The sequence below is a fragment of the Canis aureus genome, chromosome X, assembly GCF_053574225.1.
Source record: "Canis aureus isolate CA01 chromosome X, VMU_Caureus_v.1.0, whole genome shotgun sequence".
Classification (NCBI taxonomy): domain Eukaryota; kingdom Metazoa; phylum Chordata; class Mammalia; order Carnivora; family Canidae; genus Canis; species Canis aureus.
The window spans coordinates 42,742,265-42,764,035 of record NC_135649.1 but is presented as its reverse complement, the minus strand read 5'-3'; the positions used below and the strand labels follow the sequence as shown (position 1 = coordinate 42,764,035).

Genomic DNA, 21,771 nt, shown 5'->3' with positions numbered 1-21,771 from the left:
CAGAGGATGTTGGAGATGACCTGCCATATGGGGAGCCCTGCGCTCTCATGTCTGGCCCCAGAAGGAACTCTCTGGTTAGTGAAATGTCATCAATTATGGCTTACAGACCCTCACCATATAATCCAGGGAGGGACAGCTGACTTTGAGGGAATCCGAATGCAGTGCAATGTACTAAATACCAATACTCACCAAGTAGATTGGTTTCTGGTGTCTCATCTGTGCATTAGTGGGGGGAGAGAGTAGCTATATATATAGTGGTTGTCAAATTCTTAAAGGGCCCTGTGCTGGGTCATGCAGCAGTGGGTCTGGTAAAAGTGGAGGATTTACCGAGAAAACAGGTTTCTAAGACAAGGAGTCAGTTTAGTCTCTCTTCTAGATCTGGATGTGAACATCCGAGACCTGAAAATACTACTAATTCAATTGAGAATTTCCACAAAGACACATAGGAAGAACTCAAGAAATGCATTCTGGGTTGAGTACCTGAATTTGGGGGCTCAAGGAGCCACTGTGAGACATTTAGTAGAGAGGCTCCTTAGCAACCACGCACTGACCACACCCCCAAACATCCTAGTTCTCCTTACTAGCTCATTCCAAGCCCATCATCCTTTGAGTTTTGAAAATTGACCCCAATGTTCTATTCAGCCTGGACTCCCTCTTGAGGTCAAGGCTCTGTGCACATTTACCACCTTCTCCTTCCCTTTTCTTGTTTCTGTGAACCCCTTCTCCCCAACCACAGCATTCCAACATTTAGGAGTCCACTGACTTATTCAAAGCATCTGTGCATCCCAACCACACACAGCAGGATTTTCGAGGTGTTTTCAGGAATATCAGAGTTGGAGGAGACTCGAGACCACCTTGGTTCTCCCCTCCCCCATTCTGTTAGTAGGAAAAGCAGCCCCCCAAGAAAAGTAGGGAGTTACTTACTCAAGCTCAAGCATCAGATTGGTGGCAAAGTCAGGACTGGAACCCAGATCTTCTGGATCTAAATCTGACCCACTTTCCACCACCTCGAGCTGTAGCTCCTCCAGGAACTGTGCCTCCTCCATGAGCTCAGGGTCCTCCCCAAGCTGGGGCTCCTCCACAAGCTGGGGCTCCTCTAGCCTTTCCCCCTTCATTTCATCACTGCCCAGGAAAGCCTCGATTGCCTGGCTGAGGTTGGTTCTCTCTCTCTCTCTCTCTCCTTCCCTCTCTCCCTCCCTCCCTCCCTCCCTCCCTCTCTCCCTTTCCTCTGGAATCTCTCAATTGCTCTCTCTGTAGCTGCCGAGCTAGGGCAGGAGCAACTGGGAACTCTTCCTCAGGCTCAAAAGCAAACTGCTCAGAGAGTCTGAGGGCCAGCCTGGGCTGGCTGGGCTGTGGAGGCAAGAGGAAGTTCTTGGCCCTGAGTGCCTCAGGGGCTCCTGGGCTCTGAGAGAAGGCTGGAGCTCCAGGGGTAAGTGCTGCCCTCCGGATCTTCTGCTGAGGCTGAGGCCAGGCCAGCTTCCTAAACTAACTCCCAGACTGAAGGGGAGGGCCAGATCCTCTGGGGGAGCCCAGACGGCAGCTCTGCCAGCCAGCCCCTGTGGTTGGAACTTTCAAAAAGACCAATGTTTCAGCAACTGATTTCTTTTCCAACCCGAACAGCAGGGCTTTCTGTCCCCCTTGCATGACTGTGGCTGTGGCACACAGCCCCCGCCTGAGCAGAAGCAGGATTCTAGGGCCGAGGCTCCATAACACCCAAACCACTGGTCAATTCTATTAAATAAAACCAAATTAAAAAACACTGTTTTTGGCATCACGTGGACCCAAAGCTTGTCTCCTGGCATGGAGGTATTGTGTACCTACTGGGATGGGATGCACACAGCCGTCCAGAGACAAGAAGTTGGAAGACCATTGAGTCAGAGAATCAGGAGACATGGTTTCTCTTTTCAGCTGGTCACTAATTGGCTGTTTGTTTTGGGGCAGGTACACAGCCTATTCCGGACCTCAGTTTCCTGATCTGTAATGGGAGGGGATGGGGCCAAATGGCCATGAAAGTCCTCCTAGATCTGAGCCTCTGGGGCTCTGTCTAAGATGTGTGTGGAAGTGAGAGGAGCTGCCCCCCCACCCTGGGAAGGGGGAGACTCGGGAACTGGAAGAGGTGGTCCCCAGCTTCACTGCCCTCTGAAATCCTTCTTCGTTTGCTAGCAATGCCGGTAGAGTGCCCTCATACTCCTGTAAGTTTTGATCTCTGGTAAAAATTTCAAATGTCCCAGCAGCCTGCCCTGCTTACCCACACTGTCCGCCCCGCCCCCCTCACCCCACTCAGAAGGAGGAAGGCCAAACGCCTTCTCAGTCATTTATACCTGAATGAATGTGAATGAAGAAGGTTCAGAGAGCAAGCCTTGACAGGGAGAGAGCCTGCCAGGCTGTGTTGCAGGTGTTAGCTGGCTCTGGGCAGGAGAGGGTGTGTGACTGTTGGAGCCAGGGGAGGGGTCAGTGAGGGGACAGAGGGGACTGGTAAGAGAGGAAGGCAAGGAAAGTCAGAGAAGATTTTATTCTGGTTCCATTTAAGACATGCCTAAGGAAAGGAAGGCTGGCTTTTCTTGACTGAATGCTTCCTAGAGCATCCTCTCACTTAACCTTTCCAACCACACTCTCCCTCTGCCATTTTTTAGATGAGAAAACTGAGGTCCAGGGAAGTCACTTGTCAAGGTCACAGAGTCTGTCAGTGGTAGTTTATCAGATGTGAAGCCCCCGTTCTTTATGAGCACACACGGTGGCTAATGTCTTTTTCTGCCTCTTGGTGGCCCCTCCAGGGTCTTTCGTGGGTAGAGAAAGAAGGAAGCCCATCTCAGTTGCCTACCAGGGCCAGCACCTCCCACTCCTCTGGTAGAGGAACATGGAAAAGCAGAGGAGGACCCTGCTTCTCTAGAATCTTGGTTTCCTGGGACTCGACGGCCCTGGGCACACCTTGCAGTGAATATTAGAATATACTAGCAAAGTCTCCCGCGTTTGAATAGGAGAGTAAAGACAGCGTTTTGGGGACCTGGTATTTCTAGGGGCCAATGCCAAGTATGATTTTCAGTGCATTAGTTCTTTATTCTCTTCACTGCCCTTCATCCTGTTCATCTGGCAAGTGAGCTCTTCAAAGTCTTCCTGATCCTGATTTTCAGATGATAGTCTATTAAGGCCCTTGGAGAATCACTCTACCTAAATCAAGGCTGCTTGATCTCAGCAACGAGAAAGTGTCTTTGAGGGTTTGCTTCTACATGAAGGCCTCAGTGAGCCAGAGGAACTTCACGATCCACATCTTAGTGATTTGAGGTCATTCTGCCTTTCCTCGCTACTGATTTGGGACAAGAATCACTCACAAAGGGGTACATGCAGTGCCCATGGTCTTAACAAGGTGACTTCTTTTTTGCAGATCTCCTAATCCTAGGGAGAACCACCTCAGCTTGTGTTCTCATGGCTTTCTGCACCTTTCCTTCATTCTGATTAATTGCAATGATACAGTTATTTGTCTAATTATTATTTAATGTCTGTCTCTGCCACTAGATTGTAAGTTTCCTGCCACTGGGATCCTGCCTGGCTTGTTGACTGCCGCTGCATCCCTCATGTCTAGTCTTCCTTGTGTGCGTGGATGGAGGAATCCTCTTCCTCCACAAGTAGGTGGGGTGGGCCTCCAGCACAGGAGTGCTCCCCCAAATTGTCAGCCAGTGGAAGATGGGTGCCCCACTGAGGCTAATCTGAGAAGGCCAGAGGACTTGGGGAGGTACCCTAACAGTTCTAGTCCATTCCCCTCAGACATTCCAGTCCCAGGAGAGTGTGTGCCAGCTTCAATGACTGATATCCAACGGACATCTCACAGGCATTTTTGTTATGAAAGTATTCTCGTGAGAAACACTTCCACATACCACACACGCACTTTGTTCTAACTTAGGAGCACCTGCGTCTGCCTTCTTTGCCGGTCTGTCTCCCTCTGTCCCCTTCCTTATAACCGGCTCTCTTATCCAGTTCTTTATTATTACCGTCACTACCTTCCCCACATTTACACATCAGTAGGGCAGCCCGTGGTACCCTCATTTAGCTCATCAGGAAGTTCTTCCAATTATCTAATCTCAGTTCTTCACGCTATAAGAGAGGCCTGTTCCTGGTGTGGTTTGGAAGCAGCTAGTTACCATCCCTGAGTTGTGACTTGTCTTATATTTGAAGTTCAACCTCTCTTCTCTCTCTTCACCAGCCTCCATCCACTCCATCCTCAAACTCTCTTAGAGCCATCATCTTTGTTCCTTTAGCCCAGCCCCACAAGCCCCCGGAAGTCCAAGGTTTACCTCCTGTTGGCTAAATAAGTCTTGTCGGCCTTATCTGGACCCCTCCCAACTCGAATCCCTTAGATCACAGTGAGCTCTCAGCTGTCACGCACCTTGCCATTATGATGGGACCCATGTCTCTCAAATTAAAGCTCCCTGGATCCCCTCGATCAACCTCTTTGCCCCTTTGCACAGTATAGCCTCCCTCCCCTTCTGCATTCAGGTTGTTTTTCAGCCTGGATGAATATCTGACATTTGCAGCCCAGAAAATTTACACCTTGGGCCCTGAAAGGAGTGCAGCCTGGAGCTCTGTGTCCCACTGCCTCTGTACAATGAGAAGCATTCATAACTCAGAAGGAGCCCTGCAAAGAGAAAAGAAAATCCAGACGACCCTCCCCCTTTCCTTTTTTTCTTTACAGTAAATAATTTACAAAACCAAATTTTCCTCCCCACAGGCTATACCCACTTTATCACCGGTCCCCAGGACCAGCCTTTACACATTTCCATACTGTCATGGGCTATTTTTAGCAAAGGATGACATTAAGTACTAGTTGCCCCGTGGGCTTCAAACCCATCTCTTCCTCTTGTCAGAATGTTGTTAGTCTTCCTCTTTTGGACCTGACAGCCACTCACAGCCTAGAGATATTTCCAAGAGTGTAAGGCGCTACCTAATTGTACAATTTTAGGGGCTCCTTAGTAAGTCCTCTGCCTAAAAATGTCTTCTTTGGCCTGGGTCTGCTGATTAGAATTAGATCAGGGCTGATGATTTCAGTATTAGACATTCATTTCTTTAGCTCAAGTATCCCTGCTTCAGGTAGCCTTGTCTGATCATTCCTCATTAAGCTCTGACAGGGCACCTAGGTGGTTCAGTGGTTGAGTGTCTGCCTTTGGCTCAGGTCGTGATCCCAGGGTTCTGGGATCGAGTCCTGCGCTGGGCTCCCCTGCGCTGGGCCAAAGCCTCTCCCTCTGCCTATGTCTCTGCCTCTCTCTGTGTGTCTCTCAATAAATAAATAAAATCTTAAAAAAAAAAACAACTCCCTGATAGAGCCTTGTTCCTTTTTCCCTCTTGGCACTTACTCCATTTGTAATTGTGCGTTCATTAGTGTGACCATTTGGTTAATGTCTCTCTCTCCCACTCATCTGATTATTCCGTGATGGCTGTGACCCATGTCTCTTGTGAGTTTCCCAGTGCCTAACACTGAGCCTGGCACAGGGGAAGGTGTGCAAGAAATATTTTTTCTTGACTGAGTCTGTTGATGAATTTAAATGTGAATTCTCCAGAGCACTGGTGGGAAAGGCTAGGAGTGTGAGCACCTGGCATCTTAGCTGGAGGAGATGGTCCCAGAAAGCAAGAGTGCTGACCCTAAACAGCACCCCTCCCTTCCATAGGCGACCTGAGGCTGCCTCCTTTCACTACCGTAGCTCCCTCACCTGCCTTTCCTATCAGCTTGATGTTGTCCTCCTTCCTTTGCCTTGCTCCGGGGTCTTCCCTGGTAGGACATATGGGAAAGAAGGATTTATTTGATCCAGGTGCAAACAGAGCTAAAATGGCCTCCTGTGGGGCTGCCAGCAACATCTGTTCAAAGACATTGGGGCAGATAGTGTATATATTCTCTTGGCCACACCATGACTAGTCTCTGGTTCTGTCACCTACCTCAGAAGGGTCTGGGGTAGATCAAGGCAAGGGGTGCTGAGGTATGAAGCCATACCCCTCAGGCTCTCCTGGTGCCCACCTTCGACTGCACTCTGAAGCTCAACTCACCTGGTCCCAATGAGCTCTCTCCAGGCAGAAAAGAGAGGTGCCTTCTTGCTCCCAGGCCCCTGCACCTACCCAGGGTGAGCCCAGGTCCCTGAGGAGAGGGGACCAGGGGCCAGCTCAGCCAGAGTCAAAGAGGAGCCATGAGAGGAGGGCCAGAGTGGGCCTTCCTCTAGCCCCTGAAACTTGGTGACTCTGCGTTTCAGTTTAGAAAGAAGAGAAAGTGTTCTTGGCTGCTGTCCCTACTCCAGGCCAGCCCCTTCCTACCTTTGATCCCTGCTCCACTGGAAAGAATTCCCTCCCCTGTCCCAACCAGAGTGCCCTGCAGCTGCTTCCCACATGCCAAAGCCAACCCACTCTTAAGGCCCTGCTGGAAGCTGCAGCCAGAGAGATTCTCCCTTCCTAGTTGGGCTTTGGTACCACCCAAGCTCCAGACCTGTGGACCCAGGGTGCAGCAAGCCTCAGGCCTTTCCCTCAAGGAGCAGGAGTCCCTATGCGGCCTGCAGTTGCTCTAGTGGAACTACTTTGATCCCCACTGGCCTCGGGTACAGCTACTCCACTCCCCCAGTTACACTCTTAGTTCTCCAGGCCCCATCCTAGCCTCTGCCACCTTGCCTGCCTTCTTCAGTGCTAAACAGGGTAGGTGCTCGAGAAATCCACAGTGGGTGCTCGATCAACAGTGGGATCTCAGTCAATAAATGATGAATTGATTGTCTGAAATGCTTGGTCACTCGGTACAAGGCCGAATGAGGTGCTGCCATCATTCATGTCTCCGGGTACCTGGGCAGGCAGAGTATGTTGCTGTCAAACAGAGCAGGGCTCTTTCTTTGTCTTTCTTTTTTTTTTTTTTTTTTTTTTTTTTTTTTTTACAGCAACAGACTCTGAATGGGAAGGGCGGGGGGATAAGGAGAAACAAGGGGTTCACAGCCCGGGAGGGGTCTCAAGAAAGGGAAATTCTGCACCAACTCCTCTGGCTCCCCAATATTGAGTGGCTTCTGGCTGTGATCTGGGGGACTTCAGGGGCCCATATCTCCTGTGCCCCGAGATGATGGTCTTGAGCTTGTCTGGGGATTCCTGAATCTGAGCTTAGGACCCACCCATGTCTGCTGGTTATTTCCACACTTTTCTTTTTACTTTGTTTCCACTGCTCTTTGGTTAGAGAAAAAGAGGAAGAGTGTCCCCAACTACTCCCAGCCTAGGAGCCACTCGCCCATGGGCAGCACAGTGGGATGGGCTCAGGCAAAGATGAGGGAAGAGAAGAGGATCTCTTAGTTTAGGCACAAACTTGGCGGCAAGGGAACACCTGATTCATTGGCCTGTTCTGTGTTGTAGATAGTCAAATGAGCTTATGAGAGAGACAAATATGTCAGAGAATCCAGCATTACTGTGCTGGGGCCTCGGATGCGCCAAGCTGGTAGTATAATTCTCTCAATAGGCCAGTGAGAGAGCTAAGAGATATTGTGAATTCAGACCAGCCTGGGGACTTGGGAGGCTTCATGAAGAATGGGCTGGGAATTGGTGTTCTTTTAAAGGGCTCTTCTGGCTTGTCGTAAACCCTTCTGTGTGGGCTCCCAGAGCAGTCCCTGAACCAACAAGCAGATACAAAGGGAAGAGGGACTTCTGAGACTGGTCCTGGGGCCCCTCTAGGCACACTAGAGGCTGTCTCTTTAGTGGTGTAGGGTCAGGTGCTAAAAGAAGTCACCCTCCCTGCCCCCACCAAATGCCCCAAACTACACTAAGCCCATAGCAGCTCACCTGCCTGCTTACATCTGCTGCTGAGTGTGGGGGCCCGGTGGTGGTGGAGTGGCGGTGGTGGTGGGGAATCACCTTTGCAACCTGGTACTTGCTTCTGAGCAGACTGCTTGCCAGACACTAGAGGGAAAGGAGTAGGCTTTTCCTTTGGAAACATGATGAACTCTGTAGACCCCCACCCAACAGGCTTCTGAATGCCTGGCCCCAGGGAAGCCTGCCATTGAGCAAGCAGAAGCTTGATGCCTCGGTACCCTGGCCCTGTTACATAAGGCACTATGTGAGATATGAGTCAGGGCCCTTAGGCTGGCCAAGGCCCAGCCTAGTCCTGGAAGTAAGGCTAAGCAAGGTGAGAGAGGGTGGTGGTGGTGGTGGTGCTTGGCTGGTAAGCCAGGAAGGAGCCACTGGAACCACTTCCCTTCTTCTCATCCCCTTCTTCCTCAGGGATGGCAGGCCTAGCCAACCAATGGCCTAAACAGCTCTGATGGGAATCATGGCCAGACCACTAAGCTGTGAGCAGCTGCTCTCCACCTCCCTTGAAGAGAGGACAAGAGGAAGTGGGTTGAATACCCGAGACTATTTCATGAATAAATTCTTCCTTCAAGGAAGGATGGGGAAGGTCCCTGTGGGGCTCTGTCCACAGGCAGGGCCTCGATTTTAGGCTGGGCCTATTGGAGGAAAGTGGCTCACAGGAGAGGAAGGCTGATGGTGTGCCTTGGGGCATCACTGACCAAGCCTGCTTCTATCTCTTGTTTCTCTTTGGTCTACTATGTGTACCATGGGAAGCTTCCCAGTAGGTCTCCCATGCCGGCGGGATCTCATCCCTCTTATATACTGTTTCCAAAAAGGCAATAGCTGCTTTGCAGCAGGGCTTTCCAGCTGGAAAGTACAGGTGAATTTGCTTTGCCCACTGATAAGGTTCCTTCCTGCCTGGATTAGCATTTGGAAAAAGCTTGCTTTCTACTTTCACAGGCCTCTATCTTATTCCCAGTCCAATTCCTTAGCCCAGATGAAACTGGCACAGCAGCCAGTGGCCTCCCTAAGCCCCTGCCATGATTTCTCATGAAACCTGCTTTGAGCCTAGGATCTAGCCTTCTGGACTCCATGGGGCTTCCATCAGCCCACAGGGTTCTTTGGAGGGCCTGCTCTGCCAAAGCTGTGGTCTTACAGTGAGGTCCTAACACTTGTCCCATTATTGCAGGCACCAGGACAGCACAACATGTCCTGAGCCATTATTGCCGTCTTCATCTAAAAGGGAAATTTCGTCTTTTTGACCCCTGTGGTCATGGAATGCCTTCCCTTGAGTGCACCAAGCACACAGAGTGCTCTACTAAATGGGCCCAAGCTTCAGTCCTACGCAGCACGTTGGCTTCTCCAGGGCTCGAGAGGCTATTGCATGACACCAACCAATTTATTATGTAAACCCAGCCAGCCGTGGCAGATTATGGCTTTGTAGTTATCTTGAGGGATGCCTTACATAAGAGGAGAAAGTTCAGGTAGGAGCAGCATCGCGATAAGCAAACATAGCACAACGGCCACCTCCAGGTGCAGACAGGACTGGCCTCACTCCCCTCAACCAGCTCACAAGACGGGGGCAAGCGCTCTTCTGGGCTCTATCACTCAGAGGACAGAAGACCCTGGCAGCCTTGGCCAGACACATTTATCTCCATTTACCCAGACTTCCTAGCCTTCAAGACCTGTCCCGGAAAGAAGCCAACACTCTACCTAGAATTGAGAATGTGTTAGTTTATCTGGAAGTGCAAATACAAACATGAGTGTTAACCTTCTCTTCAGGCAGGGAGGGAAATTAAGGTCACCCTGGAAAGAGTTATTTTCTGTGCTGTGGGCTCACATGGGTCCAGTTACTGGCAAACTGGAGCAGTGGGTGAAATTCATGCTCTGTTCTTAACATTTTATTTCTTTTTTTTAAGATCTTGTTTATTTACTTATTTGAGAGAGAGCACAAGCAGGGGGGAAGGGGCAGAGGGAGAAGTAGACTCCCCACTGAGCAGGGAGCCCCACTTGAGGCTCAATCCCAGGACCCTGAGGTCATGATCTGAGCTGAAGACAGATGCTTAACCAGCTGAGCCACCCAGGTGTCCCCCTACCAGTTTTCTTTAAGAACACAAACCTTCCAACTACACTTCTCCAGCTCCCATACTGCTCAGAGCTCCATGCTACAGCAGGTCTTCCGTGGACACCAGCCTTGTCTCTTTATCTCTCTTTTCCAAACTCAGCTTTCCCATGTGTCATTTCCATAGAACACTATTCCCAGTGAGTGGCCTCCCTGAAAGAAGGTCTGATCAATAAATTCACACAAGGTAGTCAATGATCAGTAATGATGTCACCTGTGACTTTTAAAAGGTATGGTAGTCCCTGTCCATTCATGAAAGGGGCACCCTAAAACTTCTGCCAGTCCTCTAATTCATAAGCATCCTGAAAGCCCACCATTTCCCCATACAAAACTTCTATTTCCACCGCTTCATTAAACTTTTTTAGCTTTCTTTTCATTGTAACCACTAGCCCTAGCAGCTGACTCAGGGAGGGGGTGTTCTCCCCAGAGAGACAGGGCCTCAAAAAAAAAAAATACCTGAATGCTAGCATTCACAGAAGCATTTTTCACCATAGCTAACAGGTGGAGGCAACCCAAGTGTGCGTGGATGGATGAATGGTTAGACAAAAATGCAGTTTATCCATACAATGGAATATTATTCAGTCATTAAGAAGGAATGAAGTGCTGTCACATGCCACAACATGGGTGAACCTTGGAAACATTAAACTAAGAAGCCAGACCCAAACGCCACGTAGTGTACATTCCACTTATATAAAATACCTAAAGCTGGCACATTCATAGAGACAGAAAGTTAAGAATAGAGTTTAAGAGGGGCTGGGGGGACTTAAGAGTGGGGAGTTAGTGTTTAACAGGTACAGAGTTGCTGTTGGGGTGATGACAGAGTTCTGGAGATGGATGGTGATAATGGTTGCACCAGGTCATGAATGTATCCAACACCACCGAATTGTCTACTTTAAAGTGGTTAAAATGGCAAATTTTATGTTATATCTATTTTACTGCTATATATGTATATATTACTAATGTACCTTATATACACACATAAAACACATATATATACACATGCTATATCATATACATACATCAGCAAAAGCCTCTTAGCACATAGAATTCACACCTGTGCCTCAAGAAAAAGAGAATTTTCTTACATGTTGAAGATTCTCATGAGGCACCCAAACCATGAATGTTAAGTTTGCAGATGCATTTGTGTGTTTAACAGGGTGTGGGCCTTAATCCAAGAGTGCCCCTTCTTTGTCAGACCACTACCAGGTACTCAGGAAATAGTTCTTTTAAATTACTTTTAGCCAGGGAAGGTCTTTCGAAGCTTGATACCAAAAGCGAAAAACACCACAAAGGCAAAGAATGACAGGCTTAACCACAGGGAAACCCAAAACCTCACTACAGTAAAAAAAAAAAACAAAAACAAAAAACCTCCATCCTTAAAATCAAATGGCAAATTAGTTGACAAAGGGTTACAATCTTGAATTCGAGGTTTCTCAGAGTGTAGTCTGCATACCACTGGGACCATGGAGGAGGGGTTTTAGGTGGTATATGGCCACAACTGAATCTTGGACTAGGAATTTAGACACTATAGCAGGCAGGTAGGAGTCAGGAGTTGTTTTGCCCCTCAAATCATACCACGTAAGCAGCTCCACCCTCAGAGGTCAAATCCAACAACATACACTTATGAAATCATTTGTGCTACGACTCACTTAGAGAAGCACAAATAATTTATGTGTGAATTTTTCTTGGAAACCTGATCTGTGAATCTCTATCTTTCCCCCTTGCTGCTATATATCAACTTAATAGGGAGAGTTAAAGTCATTAGCACATGCAAAGCAATTCAACGTCTTTGGCTATTATTATTTTCTGAGCATCTAAGTGTGGGAACCAGTTGTTGCCAGCTAGGAACTGAAAGATAGACAACTAGGACTTTTAGAGCTAGAAGCAAAATCAGATTTAAAGGGTCTCAGGCCACAACGGACAGGTGTGCTTGGGGGCCAAAGACAGAACAGAGTTGATTGAGAAGCTTTGGATAAAGCCTTAGAAATAAATTTGAGGTTACAACATTTGTGACGATAACAGAATGTGGCAAAAGCTTCCCTTCCAGCTTGCCACACCTCACTGATCAGAGAATTAAGGCCCCTCAATGTCAAATTTGCAAGGTTTTTTCCATAGGCTACATTTATTTTATTTTAATTTTTAAAAATATTTACTTATTTATTTGAGAGAGAGATCATGAACAGGAGGAGGGGTGGAGGGACAGAGACAGAGAGAATCTCAAGCAGACTCCAGGCCCCAGCACAGAGCCCGAAATGGGGCTTGATCTCAGGACCCTGGGATCATGACCTGAGCTGAAATCAAGAGTCGAATGCTTAACCGACTGAGTCATCCAGGCACCCCATATTTTATTTTACTTTTTTACAGTTTTTTTTAAAGATTTTATTTATTCATTCATGAGAGACACAGAGAGAGAAAGAGGCAGAGACACAGGCAGAGGGAGAAGCAGGCTCCATGCAGGGAGCCTGACGTGGAACTCCATCCCGGGTCCCCAGATCAAACCCCGGGCTGAAGGCGGCGCTAAACCGCTGAGCCACCCAAGCCTCCCACCAGTTGTTTTTTTGTTTTTGTTTTTGTTTTTTTAAGTAGGCTCCACACCAAGCGTGGGGCTTGAACTCACAATCCTGAGATCAGGAGTCACATGTTGTACCAGCAGAGCCAGCCAGGTGCCCCTCAGAAGCCACATTTAAATGGGAAGTTTTAGCTGTTTGCCCAGTATATTCTATCTGCCTCCTAAGTTTTCCAATTTTAGAAGCATATTCAAATGATGAGGCAGAGTTCCTTTAATAAAAGGGTGACCAACTGGGGGCACCTGGGTGGCTCAGCAGCTGAGCATCTGCCTTTGGCTCAGGTTGTGATCCAGGGGTCCTGGAATCAAGTTCTGCATTGGGCTCCCTGCCAGGAGCCTGCTTCTCCCTCTGCCCATGCCTCGGCCTCTCTCTCTATGTCTCTCATGAATAAATAAAATCTTTAAAAAAAATAAAATAAAATGAAAGGGTGACCAACCATCCCAGTTTCCCTGGGACTGTCCTGGTTTGAGCATTGAAAGTCTTGTTTCCTCAAGCTGGAGGGTTGGTCACCCTACCTAGTAAGGACATTTTAACCATTTGATTAGTTTCTGGGCTAATATTTACCTCTGTTTAACAACTCTTTCTTTGCAGACAATTCTTTAGTGTCTGATTTTGGGTGGAGTTTTGGCTTTACCCTTTGTTGTGAGGCATCAGGCAAATTACTTAATTTTCCCAAGCCTCAATTTCCTTTATTATAAAATAAAGAAGGGTAACAACATTACCCATTTCATTGGGTTGGTGTGAGTATCAAGTGAGGTTATGCAGATAGAATGCTAGTACATACTGTAAAAGTTCAATACATGTTAGCTATTAATCTATAATTGCTATTAGCTGCCTAACACAAGATTGAAGGGATGGTATCTTCCCCTCACCCAGTATTTATTTTATTTTTTTTCCCTCCCCTCACCCAGTATTTTAGAGGCACCTTTACATACCAACAAGCTGCTTGCCCATTACCACCGATTCATAGATATATACACAACACTGTCCATCAGGACCTCTACCGGACTGAGTAAAATGCATGTGGTTCAAACAACAGAAATCACACTTAAATATTAATTAGGATTTTCCAAGATTAGGTTAAAGTTGTAAAATCTTTATAGAGGACCACACCAATAATTAAACAGTCATCCAGTTTAATAATAATAATAATAAACAGTTATTGAGGACTGGCTGTATAACAAGAAGCCCAGGGAAAACCAAGTGAGTGTAACACAGGTCCTACCCTCAAATCGCTTACATTCTTGTGTTCCAAGGATTCCAAGAGGTAAGCCAGGAATCAGGGGCCAATCAAAGCAGACAAACCAGGTAAATGTGAGTAATGTGCCCCGCCCTTCCTCCCCAGGATATAGGAGCCCTGGAAGCCGGGGAGTGGGCTGCAGGAGAGGCAGCCTTGAAAGTAGCCAAACTAAAGGAAAAGACGTCCAGGCGGGAATTTGAAAGGTCCAATAATTAAATGGAACAGAAGTAAAAAATGATGGCTGAGTTTTGAAGACAGATGCCCAGGGAATAAATGAAGTAAGGAAGAAGAAATTTTCACTTTGGAGAAGGCTGTCCAGCTCAGATACTGGAGAAATCCCATGACCAGCATTAATTGTCTCTTACTTTGCTACGGAGCATGTCATTCTGGGCAAAACCTAAACCACATTCAGAATCTCCAACCTCTAAGGGCCCAGGAAAGGTCAAGGCAAATGAGACAATGCTTCATCCTGCTAGAACTCTAGGGCTGTGACCACAGGACCCTGTCACTCTCCAGCCTCACGGAAGTCTAAGGGCTTGCAGGTTTGATGCTCAGCTGTTTGGGACACTGAGTTGCTCTCCTTCCAGGAGGCATGGTACACAGGTACACCTCCTCAACCATTTTCCCGGCTCCCTCAGCACCTCCAAGCCCAACCCATAGCATTTCCAGGCTTTCCCAAGAACCAAGCGTCAACAGACAGGAGTCCATGGAGTATGCGACAAAGGAGGTTTTTCCATTCCAGAAACCCAGACAACCAGAAAGCATCCCAAGGCATGGCACAAGGCAACACTAATTTCAGGCTCTCAGCCTTACACCTCACTCATCTAGGTCTGACCCTCCTAGGCTCTGAACCTAGGAGCCAGGGCCCAGGAAACATCCCCTCTTATACTTTAATAAGGCCAATTTCGGGGGCAGCTTTTCTCCCAGTTGAAAGAGTCCAAAACCTACAGGTGCTCTTTCCTGGTGTTTCCCTCCCCCACCACCACTCTCCTATGGAGCAGCGGAGGATTATTAAGAGCCTGTTAGAGCTTTAACTGGGCAGGGCTGTGGGGCGCCTGTGGTGTGAATACACTTGCAGTAATCTTTCACCAGAAACGAAGATTCCCTCGAAACCTGTTCCGTATGGCCTGGTTTCTTGCAGACAATTGATGCCTCATGTGAAACAATAAAAGAAAGGGCTCTGATGGCCTGGAAAATGCCTGAGAAATACAACTTGTTATGACAATACTAACCAAGTCTGCAGCACTGCTTGCAGCTGAGGAGGCAAACCTGGTCTTAGCACCAAGGGAGGGTAGTTCCTGCCAATAGGATTGCTTTGAAAATTTCTTACGTGTGCTCCACCGAAAAGCCACTCAATGATTCAATATTCTGTGGGTGCTCAAAATTTCTCATTACCTTGGCTCAACACACCACCTGCCCAAGATCTGGACTCTCAAAACTACAAGGAACCTCAAGAGACCAGAGAGATCAGGGAACTTGCTCAGGTTCACACACTGAGGTAGAGCCATATCTTGTACCACAACCCTGGTCTCCCACAGCAGGGTTCTCCTTCTCTTACATAACCTTTGTTGTTGAGCGAGAATAAGATCCACCCCTATATACGTGTGCTTACACACAGGGGCATAGACACATGCACATCCCCCATACTCCATCCAGTGTCCTGTGGTGATGGTTCTAAGAACACCAAGCCCGGGGCTGGGTTTCCTGCTTCCGCTGCCTCAGTTGTCTCTCTGCTACCAGGACTGGCTCTTACCAGAGTGTCTCAGACTGGAGGACAGCAGCCACCCTGTGTCTTCCCATTGGTTCTCCTCTCCACCTTCCTTCCTTGCTCTTCAGCAGGATGTCTAAAAAAAGTCTGACCTGCACTTCAACACAGGCCTGCGCGGACATGTGTTCAATTACCCACCTGTGTTAGGATGCTCCCTCTGGGGCTGCCTTTAGTCATCACTGGAAATTGAAGGCTGCGATCCACGGAGGTGGGGGTGTATCCCCATCCAGAGTCGCAAAAAAGTCTCACAGATGCCTAATTTTTCTTATTCTTCACCCTCCCCCACACCAACAGCAGCTTAATTTGTCTTGACAGTTTGCTTGCCATCGATGTCAGTCGGGGCCACTCGGTAATTTAAAAGCCCTTGCAATTTCAACCCGAGTTTGCATTTTAGAAATGAGCTTCTGAGAAGGGTGGGACGGATCCTGGGAGCATCCTGCGGCAGAATCTCCAAAACGGCGGTGGAAACGTGGGTATTTGACGAGGGGGCGTCGCCGGCTACCGCCAAACTTATCTAGGGCTCTGTCCACCTCCCTCCAGCACTCCCCTAGGCAAGTCTCCACGGGGACCCTTCAAAATAGGGCTGCCACCTGCCGGACCATCCTCAGCCCTATCAGACTCCAGGTAGCCTAAGGGTCTGAGTCAGGTCGCAGCGGCAGCCAGGAGCCCCGCCTCCTCAATGCCCACCTCCTACCTCCACCCAGTGAACATCCCGGTCGCCCTTCCGGTCAGAGGTGAGGGTCCGGCAGAAGACGGCGCCAGCTGGGAAGGCGTGCCCACCCATCTGCCCAGGCACCCACCTGTGGAAGAAGAGCAGGATTGAGAGCATGGTCTGGTCGATGTTGCGATTGCAGATGCCCTCATTGATCAGGTAGCAGGGGTCCCGCAGCACCGGCTCTAGCGAATCCTGCCGCATTATGCTGTTGAGCTTGTCGGTGTTGAGGTTCTCGAAGATGAGCTTCTCCTGCAGCTGCCGAAAGTTGCTTACGGTAGGGCTGCCTGGGTTGTTGTTCTCTCCGCTGCTCTCGCGCTGGAGCCCGCTCTTGTGGGCCAGGTCCAGGCAGCAGTTACAGCAGTCGAGGCCAACAGGTGAGCGGCAGTCGGTCTTGGGCTGATCCATCTTCTCTGGCTCAGGGGCCCCTTGGCCCTCCAGGTCAGGGTTGGCTGGCAGGTGCGCGCCTGCCGGGCTGGCCTGAGGGGACTCCAGGGTGTCTGGAAAACACAAGCTGTGAGAAGAGTTGAAAATTAGTGCCTAAAGCCAGCCACCCTCGGCTTGGCCCCTCCTGGCTGGGCTGCTCTGGGTGCGAATAGAAACAGCTGGACAAACAGCTCTGAGCGGATCCTTCGGGCTCACTTCCTCCTCCTCCTCTAGAGGCTGGGGCTGCCCACCCCCCACCCCCGGCCCGTAGGTGCCACACGCGGCTCTAGCGCAGTTCCAAGTTTCCCAAGTGTCAGTGGGGCTCCGCGGACCTGTGGCAGCGGGAAGAGCGGGCAGCAGGGCAGAGGGAGAGCCGGGGCGCGCCCTCGCTCCCTCACTCCTTTGCTCCCTCCCTCTCCGGCTCGCTAGCTCTCCCGCTCTCGGGCTCCCCTGGGCTGTGCCGGCTGCGCGGTGGCAGGAGCCGAGAGCGAGTGAGCGAGGGAGCTAGCTGCACGCCCAGGAGTCAGCACGGGGCTGTGACAGCATGTAAATTACCCCAGGGGGCCGCTCCCCCGCAGCTCCCCAGGCGGCCGCCGGCTCCCGCTGCGGGTTGGGTCCTGCCCCCACCCCCACCGCCGCCCCTCCCCCTCAGAACCCTCGAGCCCTCGCACCCGCACCGCCGCTCGCACCCTCCTAGCCCGCGCTCCCGGGGGCCGGACCTGGCTCTCCCCCTCCCGTCCGCGCGCCACGAGCCTCCGCTTGGGCTCTCTGGCCGCTGCGGGTGCATTCGCCGTCAGAAATCTACCCGCGGCGGGCCGGGGGGACGCTACCGCGCCCTGCTCTCCAAGCTCCGCGGGAGGGCAGATGTTGCGCGTCCCACGGAGGACGGGTCCCCTGCAGGAGAGACGCTGCCCGCGTGAGCCCGTCTCGTGGCTGCCTCAAACCGCCGGCCGTCTACAAGCCGGTTTCGGCTGGGGGTGGGGGGCGGTATGCGGAGAGAACGGTTGCCCCCCGCAGGGAGTCCGAGAGTGCCGGGCACGCTCTAGGAGCGCCCGGGGAATGCCTTCAACAAAACTCACGGAAGCACGCTCAAACTCGCCTCGGTTCTGTCCCCTTCTCACTGATCTCGCCCTCTCCCCCCCACTCGCTCTCGCCTCTCTTCCCTGAACCCCTTCGGAGACGATCTCTGCCCTGGCTTCCGGGAATGCCAGCTCCCCGGCCGGCTTGCCGCTGCCTTGCCCCTTCTCCCTCCCTGGGCTCGCTTTTCCATTTGCCCTACCGTCTCTCTCGGCGCTTCTCCACTCTTTTCCCTTTCTTTCATTTTCCTTCTTTAACGTGTTTCTTTTGTGACCCGTTTCCGCCCCTCTTCCATTTCTTTCTTGCCCCCCCACATCTTCCCTTATTTATTTTTCTCCTCTTCATTTCCTCGTTTCCCCCGCCTTCTCCCCCATCCCTTCTCCTTTTCCCTCGTTTTCTTTTCCCCTTCCTTGCATTCTACCCCATTCTATTTTTACCCTTCGCGCTGCCCCTGGCCTCCACACCCCCACACCCCCCCCTCACGCTCTCTCGTGGGGTCTATCCCTCTACCCCTTTACCCCTCACGTCGTTTATCGTCCTCTACTTTCCCAGGCTTGCTTCCCCCTTATCCCGGTCCCCGCCTGCCACTTTCGTCGGTGTCTGCCCTCACCCCTTCAAGAGCTGTGGTGAGGGAACTCTCATACACGGGGGATGGCGTGAAACTGCGGGCGGCGCGGGGTGCTTTGGCTCCCCGGAGAGGGTGGTTCTGGGGCTGAGGAAAGGTGAAAGGTCAGACCCGCCGAGAGCAAAGCAGGCTGGTTCCTCCGGTCCTACCCCGGCTTTGTGAAATGCGAGGACCCGCCGGGTGCGCAAGTGGTAGGCTTTCACCGGGTGGCTCGGGAATGGGAGGCTCAGACCATTACGGAATGTGCAGGATTCGATGATTATAGGTTCCTGGGGGAAAAAAATGATTCAAAATATTCGGGATGTTCAATTTTCACAGTTTCAATTGGCACTCCCCACCCCCCTCCGGCTTGCCTTTTTTTTTTTTTTTCCCTCCCACGAGCCCGTGGCCCTCGCCATAGAGCAGTGTATACTGCCATCTTGTGTCTCGGACCTGGAACGTTCCCTGCCTCTATCCCGGAGTTCAGTGTTTGGGAGACCACAGAGATGCCTCCTAGTGGAATCCACACTGCATTGGTTCTCAGAGCAGGAGGAAAACCGAGGCTTGTCCTTTACCCACAAAGCCCTACCCCCCCATGATTGGTCTGTACACCTGGACACCAGTCAGGGCCAGAGCCACCCTTTTTCTAGTGAGTCCCTGCTGATTGGACTTCCGTACATTTGAAGTTCCCTCTGGGTGCCACCAGCAGCAGCTCTGTGATGAGGAGCAAAGGGCAGCCAAATATAACTCCTGTTCCCAGGGCCCTGTGGGTCTTAAATGGGGCCCCTGCAACTTGCGGAAATGGAGACAAGACAGTGCCTTCTCTGCTGTAGGGACCAGAAAACCAGAAATAAGCTGTATCCCTGGCTCCCGGCAAGATCCCAAGATCAGACGCTTTGGGAAGTCACTGACCAGAGCGGCAGAACTGAGACCATGGTCCCTGTGCTCTCACAGACTACTGAGGATTCAGTTTAGTCTCTCAAAAGCAGATTCTTTAGATGAGTTAATTTCCCCTTGTTCCTTGTCTTATCTGTCTCTCTCTCTTTTTTCATGTTCTTGGGTAAAAGCCAGAGGAGGTAGTTGAATATGAAATTTCATATGCATTGTGCAGACTTATAGCCTACTGAATTGTTTTTTAATTACAGTGTTTTGTGATTTCCCTCTTGTTTATAATTATTTTATGTTAAACATTATAACAAAATATATTAGCTCCATAAATGTTTACTTAAATTGTGTTTTGAGAATTGCTGGAGCCCTTTGCTTCTATATTTGCCTGAGTCCTCTTATCTTTCTTTTTAAAAGATTTTATTTATTTATTCATGAGAGACAGAGACACACACACACACACACACAGAGAAAGAGAGAGAGAGAGGCAGAGACACAGGCAGAGAGAGAAGCAGGCTCCATGCAGGGAGCCCAATGCAGGACTCGATTCCAGGACCCCAGGATCATGCCCTGGGCCAAAGGGAAGCACTCAACCACTGAGCCACAGGCGTCCCAAGTCCTCTTATCTTTGTGTGTAACCTTGAGACAAGGCCCTAGTGGAAGTATTTCCTTCTTGGCATTTGGCACCATTAAACCCAAGATTTTGTCCCCTTGACATTTCCCTTGTTGTAGTCCTTGCTTTCAAGCAGTGTTGTTAATAATTCAGTGTAGCTTTACATACTATATCCAGGCTGATCAAGAACAAATATAACTTAGAGAAAAATCCAGATAGTTCAGAGATAGAGTCAGAAAGCTACTGTGTGTTTCCATACAAGTCCAGCTTGTATTGATATATAGTATACCTCTATGGGAAGGCTGAACTGGGCAGGGCCTCCTTAGCTCCTCTCTTTGAAGCCTCTCTTTGCTCACAGATACTGTGTTCCATGGAGACACTCTAAGCTGCAAAATGCTTCTGCATAAACCCAGTGAGTGGAGAGGGGATCCCACTTCTTTTTTTTTTTTTTAATTTTTTTATTTATTTAAGATAGTCACAGAGAGAGAGAGAGAGAGCGGCAGAGACACAGGCAGAGGGAGGAACAGGCTCCATGCACCGGGAGCCCGATGTGGGATTCGATCCCGGGTCTCCAGGATCGCGCCCTGGGCCAAAGGCAGGCGCCAAACCGCTGCGCCACCCAGGGGATCCCACTTCTGCATGGAGCTGGTGGTGGCTTTCTGGGTGGAGCAGAAAGGGAATATAGGGACACCTGGGTGTCTCAGTGGTTGATTGTCTGCCTTCGGCTCAGGGGTCCTGGGATTCAGTCCTGCATCGGGCTCCCCACAGGGAGCCTGCCTCTCCCTCTGCCTGTGTCTCTGCCTCTCTCTCTCTGTGTCTCTCATGAATTAAAAATTAAAAAACGGGAATATAAAATAGGCGTCTCCTTCTCAGATGAGGTCATTCAAGAGTCACTTACTCTGCACTTGCCCTGTGCCAGGTATGGTATTAGTGGAGATTCAGAGGTAAAGAAGACATGGCCCAGGCCCTCGAAGGACTCACAGCTTCACTGGCAAAACAGATACATCAACACACAAAAACAGGACAAATGGGCAGTGATAATGGAGGCCTGGTGTGTGGTGGGAGCAAGTGCTGTGGGAACATGGAGACGATGTCAGCTCTGGAAGAAGAGAGGGACAATCTCGATGGAGAGAGCAGAGAAAGAGTCCCAGAGGGGAGGGCAGCAGATATGCTGGGGGCTGGGTGTGGATTACAAAGCAGGTTGGTGTTGTGGGAGAACAAGATGAGAGATGGACTAGTGAGAGTCCAGGCTGGAAAAGGAGGAGGGACTAGGTCTTAGAAGGGCTCATGTGAAACATGAAGGAGATCCTCTCACTTCTCAAGTTTTCCATGCATTTGGCAACTAAAGTATAGAGTGTACCTGGGTGGTTCTGTTAGTCAAGCATCTGATTGTTGGTTGCAGATCAGGTTGTGGTCTCAGGGTCATGAGAAGGAGCCCCAAGTCTGGCTCCATGTTCAGTGCAGAGTCTGCTTGAGATTCTTTCCCTCTACTTTCCTCTCTGCTCCTCCTCCCCCTCTGCTCCTTCCTTGCTTGCACACACACAATCTAAGATAAATAAAAAAAGAAAATATTTTTTAAAAAAGGATAGATATCATTTCTTAAGTCCCTGCTATGTGCCAGGTACTTTACATATATTATCTCATTTAATCCTTACCCTGTGCAGCAGGTACTATAGTTCCAGTGATGAAATGGGCTTGGGAAAGTTAAAGCTCTCAGGTCACGTAAGTAGTAAGTCAGGCATTCAAATTTGAACCCATAGCTTTCTGACTTGGAAGCTTGTGCCCTCAACAATTAGGTAACTTTGTAATGACAGGTTTATCAAACATTTCCAAAGTATAACAGCTGTTGTTCAGAAGATTGCATACTGGAAAAAAGACAATACATTATTTGCTTTTTAAGATTTTATTTATTCATGAGAGACACACACACATAGAGAAGCAGATACACAGGCAGAGGGAGAAGCAGGCTCCC

At 49.8% G+C, this 21,771-nt stretch overlaps 2 protein-coding genes across 8 annotated transcripts in view; one reads left to right on the top strand and one right to left on the bottom strand.

Annotated features, from left to right (window-relative positions):
• The window catches only part of TSC22D3 (TSC22 domain family member 3), a 62,669-nt gene extending 44,229 nt beyond the window's left edge, over window positions 1-18,440 (bottom strand). The window contains exons 1-2 of one of the 7 annotated variants that reach the window (XM_077890091.1): window positions 18,308-18,440; window positions 16,283-16,708 (exon numbers count right to left, since the gene is read on the bottom strand). In XM_077890091.1, the coding sequence (XP_077746217.1) occupies window positions 16,283-16,708; window positions 18,308-18,339 (458 nt within the window). In that variant the 5' untranslated portion in view covers window positions 18,340-18,440. Of the gene's footprint in view, window positions 1-15,620; window positions 15,644-16,282; window positions 16,709-16,952; window positions 17,133-17,175; window positions 17,193-17,291; window positions 17,404-17,425; window positions 17,443-17,899; window positions 18,029-18,307 lie in introns of those variants that run through there. The other 6 variants (XM_077890094.1, XM_077890096.1, XM_077890090.1 and 3 more) reach the window with 6 other exon arrangements.
• MID2 (midline 2) overlaps window positions 1-21,771 on the top strand; it is a 201,053-nt gene that overhangs the window by 11,874 nt on the left and 167,408 nt on the right. The window lies entirely within an intron of this gene.